A 5000-nucleotide genomic window follows, 5' to 3' on the forward strand; every position below is an offset into this window, starting at 1 on the left:
TGGATGATGAGGTCACCATCACAACCCCAACACTATCATCATCATCATCACCCAAGACGGAGGACTCTCCCTGCGTCACAGAACACACATTGGCACATGGCTGTAGGGCGCGGCGCGGAGGCAGCAACACATGACAACAATAACACTGTGGCTCACAGAGGCAGGCAGGTATCAGGCGGGAGGCTCCGCAGTGTGTGATCAGTCTTCTGTGGCTCTGTCTGTTGGTCGTGGCCAGTGTTATTGTTTATCATGCAACCATCAGCCGGGTGGCCACGTGTGTTGTGCAGGCGGGGTGGTGCCGGGTCCGCCATGGCGCGGGCGCCTCCGGGAGGAGGAGGCCGCCCCGCGACACGCCGGATCCTCTCCGCTCCTACCACGGACAAGACTAACGTGTGGCCCTGCTAGCTAGCTACCCGAGCTATCTACCTAATGGGTCCTACCATGCTACCTAGCGCCCTCTCCGGGCTCCCCTCGCTTCCCCTCGCCTACGGGTGCGCTGTCGCAACACCTGAAAGCGCTTCCAAATGCGCCCACTACCTGCCCACGACGTTACCCCTCCCCCCCTCCACCCGGACACAGGAGACCCCTTGCCCACGAGAAAATTTGACGAAACTCAAGGACACCTTGCTTCCACTCCTGCACGCCTACTCTCTCTTACTCTCTTAGCCCCTCCTTCCTAGGTCTAGGATATGCCCTCCCCCCTACCTACATGCCCCACCCTCTCGCTCTCGCTCTCTCATGACCGCTCTCACCTACAAATATGTACGCGCGCGCGCACACGCACACGTACACGCACACCCACACACACACACACAAGCGCGCGCACTTAAAAAAAAGATCCAATTCCTTCAGAGCGTCATTCTTCCCCTTTCATCTCACCCTATGCAAAAAAAAAGAGATGTCACTCTTACTCATGACCCGCAGTAGTGTCTTACCCAATCATTCGCTCGACATGCCACCTCTACCCTTCCCCTCATCCCCCCTATGCCTCCCCTCACCCAATTTCACACTCACTCACTCACTCGAACGACGTCGACAACAAGAACGGCAAACGATGCGTTGTGACAGACGAAAGAACGCAGACGAAAATTACGAAAAAATAAAAAGAAAACGAAAAAAGTAAAGGAGGGGAAATGGGGAAAGGGGAGGAGGAAGGGGAAGTGGGGAAGCGGGAAAGGGGGAGGAACGGGAAAGGGGGAGGAACGGGAAATGGGGGAAAGGGGGAGAAACGGGAAATGGGGGAATAGAGGGAAGGGGGAGAAGGGGCGGAAGATGGGAAGGGATGCACAAAAAAGGGACATACCAAAGGCACAACACATCAAATGAACGGAGACAGAGAAAGGGAGAAAAAACGAACTAGAAAGAATAGAGGAAGATCGGAAGAGAGAAGATGAAAAGAGGAGAGTAAAGAAGAAAAACAACAAAAACGACAAAAAAGGGGGGAAATGAAACCAATACAAAAAAATCAAAACAAACAAAAAAAATCACAAAGGTGACAAAGAAAATGTCCACAACATGAAAAAAACAAAACAATGGCAACACGAAGGCAAGACCTCACAAAGCCCCAACACGACACTGCAGACCAACAACACGACGGTCACGGTCCGACCACGATCTCGACCTCGACAACAGAAACGACACGTACCTCCCCGCCCCCTCCCCTCCCCACATCCTCCCCCCCACCCCCCACCCCCTTCGAGGCCCCAGAAGGCTCATCGACAACCGCACCACCACATTTAACGACATCATCTGCGCTCAAGGCGTTTCTCCAGCGCTGGCCACAACCACGCCCACGTGTATTGTACATTAAAACGCCGACAAAAAGGTCACCCACACCAGCCCTCCTACACCTAAATCTGGAATCCTGCTACTCTCAGTAAATTCACTTCGGATTTCTCATTTCCTGCTCGACTTTCACTCTCGCTCACACTCGCTCACCTGTCATCCATCCTAAGCCGACGCACGCACGCAGGCACTCACTCACGCACGCACGCACGCACACTCCTCTCTCTAGGTTTGTCCACCTCTCTCTTTTTTTGTGTGTTGTACTCATGTACTCGAGTATATATATATATATAGTTATAGATATACGAGTATATATATCTTGAAAAAAAATCTTGCGCAAGAGACTTACAAGGAAGTTATAAAATATACGATTCATCTACGTTTCATGCTGGAAGGAAAAGGGAAATCTACTTACAACTACTGTCTATTCTGTTGTCATTTTGGGGAGGGGAGGGGGGGGGGCACCCAAGAATGGGAGGGGCCAGTCAACAAGGGAAGGGGGAAGGGGAAGAGGGCAGTCAGCAAGTAGTGATTGGGGGGAAAGGGGCAGTCAAGCAAGGAGTGATTGGGGGAAAAGGGTGGAGTCAAGCAAGTAGTGATTGGGGGATAAAGGGAGGCAGTCAGCAAGGAGTAATTTGGGGAAAAGGGTGCAGTTAGCAAGGAGTAATTGGGGGAAAAGGGGGCAGTCAGTAAGGAGTGATTGGGGGAAAAGGGGCAGTCAAGCAAGGAGTGATTTGGGGAAAAGGGTGGAGTCAAGCAAGTAGTGATTGGGGGATAAAGTGGGGCAATCAGCAAGGAGTGATTGGGGGAAAAGGGGGCAGTCAGTAAGGAGTGATTGGGGGAAAGGGGCAGTCAAGCAAGGAGTGATTGGGGGAAAAGGGGGCAGTCAGTAAGGAGTGATTGGGGGAAAAGGGGGCAGTCAGTAAGGAGTGATTGGGGGATAAAGGGAGGCAGTCAGCAAGGAGTAATTTGGGGAAAAGGGTGCAGTTAGCAAGGAGTAATTGGGGGAAAAGGGGGCAGTCAGTAAGGAGTGATTGGGGGAAAAGGGAGCAGTCAGCAAAGAGTGATTGGGGGAAAAGAGTGGAGTCTAGCAAGTAGTGATTGAGGGATAAAGGGGGGCAAGTCAGCAAGGAGTGATTGGAGGATAAAGGGGGCAGTCAGCAAGGAGTGATTGGGAGAAAAGGGGGCAGTCAGCAAGGAGTGATTGGGAGAAAAGGAGGCAGTCAGCAAGGAGTGATTGGGAGAAAAGGGGGCAGTTAGCAAGGAGTGATTGGGGGTCAACAGGGAAGAGAACTATAAAGTATCAATAATTCAGCAGGGAAAGTAGGGAAAAGGAGTCAACCAGTCAGTCAGCAGGGGATGGAGGAAGTGTATGTGTGGGGGGAGGGGGGGGCAATCAGTCAAGTCAGTCAAAAAACGGAGGCAGACGAGAGAAATCAAGTGAAGTCAAGAGGGGACGTCAAAAAAGAACACCAGAAAAGGGGAGAAAAAGAGAACCTTTAAAAGAGACAATTAGTATACAGATTAACATGGCTTGCACTGAGAGAACGTCTGGGGTTTCAGCTTCACTACAAGGTCACGAGACTTGGAAAACAGACTGAAAGGGGGAGGGAGGAAGGACGGGGAAGGCCAAGTACTAGAAGTAGAAAAAGAGAGCGTACATTAAAAGTTTTGTCTATATAAAATATATATATAAAGTATTTTTGGCTGAGGTGCTGATGGTGGTGGTAGTCTGCTATATGAGGAGCTGCGATGGTAGTTGTGGTTGTAGATATAAGGTACCCGATGGTGGCGGGGCGGGGGGAGGGCGGCGGGGTTGCCGTGCCGCCCAGCGCACGCCCTGCAGCGGAGAAGGGGCGCGGGCGGCGCCGCCACCCCACCGCCCTACCTCCGCCCCACGCGCACGCGCACACGCGTACACGCACACACACGCACGCACTCTCTTTTGCCCGGTAGAGCGACGTGCGTGCGGCGTGAGACGCGTGGGCGCGAGCGAGGGCGGGCACGCCTCGTGGTTTCCTTGTAGTTGTGGTGCTGTGTAACTCTGTAGGAGCCCTCGGCCTCAGAAGGAGAGTGTTGCCGTCACAGCGGAGCCAACAACAGCAACACCCTCTGTAAACTATCACCAACGCGACCAAAACTACAACTTAATCCAAATCACAAAAGATTATCATCATTTGGCTTGACACAATCAGATGATCAAGAGCAGAGTTTAGGCGTAACCTTGACAACTTTACGGGATTCAAAAATGTCACTAGTAATAGTAATAATAATAGTAATAATAATACTAATAATAATGAAAAAAGGATGACACCAACAACTCGCCCTCGCCCCCAGCTATCCACAGCCACGTCACAGCCAGCCTCCGTGAAAACACCACCACCTCCTCCTCTTCTCCCTCTTCCTCTTCCTCTCTCCTCTCCTCTCCAGCCCCTCAGGACACCGGACGCCGCACCAAAGCACGGACTTCACGCCTCCAGCCTTTCTTCGGGAGATCACCGAGGGCGGCCAGGAGACGAGGAGAGAGAGGGGGGGAGGGGGAATTTGGTGGAGGCTGGCTGTAAAGAGGGAGGGAGGTCCATTGGAAGGGGGAAGGATTGGAGGAAGGAGAGAGGAGAGGGAATGGGAAGGTGGGTGGAGGGAAGAGGAGGGAAAGGCACGGCAAAGGAGAGGGTTAAAGAACAAGACAGAGGAGGCTTTGACACAGGACATGGACAATTAGGAAATGGGGGAGGGGGGGGGGGCAGAAAGGAAAATACAAAGAACAGCTAAAAGGACAAGAAAGGTCATGACACAGAGGAAGAGAAGGGGGGGGGGGAGGAGAGAGGAGGAGGTATGGAAACTGGGGAATGGAGAATGGAGAAACTGGAGCGAAGAAAAAAGAAGGGAGGGGGGGGGGGGGAAGAAGAGAGAAGATGAGATGGAAGAGGAAAGAGGAAAAAGGGGAGAGGGGAGCGGAGTGGAGGGAACTGGGAGCGACGAGAGTTGGATGCATTAAGTCTAGAAAAATAAATAAATACTAAGAATCATCTCGACACTCACCGACATTGGGGTTTGTGAAGTCCCAGCTCTCCGCGTCATTCTTGTACACATTCAGTTTCGTTGGCTGGAAGAAGAAAAAACAAGATTAATACAAAATCAAGGCGCACACCTTATATGCAATATATACCCAAACGACAATAAGAAAAGCACAAAACATGCCGCATTCCTCTTGT

General features: G+C 51.9%; 1 protein-coding gene across 21 annotated transcripts in view; it reads right to left on the reverse strand.

The window, feature by feature from the left end:
- The window catches only part of sm (heterogeneous nuclear ribonucleoprotein L), a 200163-nt gene that overhangs the window by 23209 nt on the left and 171954 nt on the right, over positions 1-5000 (reverse strand). For all 21 annotated transcript variants that reach the window (XM_086530908.1, XM_086530904.1, XM_086530903.1 and 18 more), the window contains one exon: positions 4828-4891. In XM_086530908.1, coding sequence (XP_086387034.1) covers positions 4828-4891 — 64 coding nt within the window. The remainder of the gene's footprint in view (positions 1-4827; positions 4892-5000) is intronic.

This window comes from Penaeus japonicus, unplaced genomic scaffold (assembly GCF_977035675.1).
Source record: "Penaeus japonicus unplaced genomic scaffold, GWHDUDI00000001_assembly GWHDUDI00000034, whole genome shotgun sequence".
Taxonomy (NCBI): domain Eukaryota; kingdom Metazoa; phylum Arthropoda; class Malacostraca; order Decapoda; family Penaeidae; genus Penaeus; species Penaeus japonicus.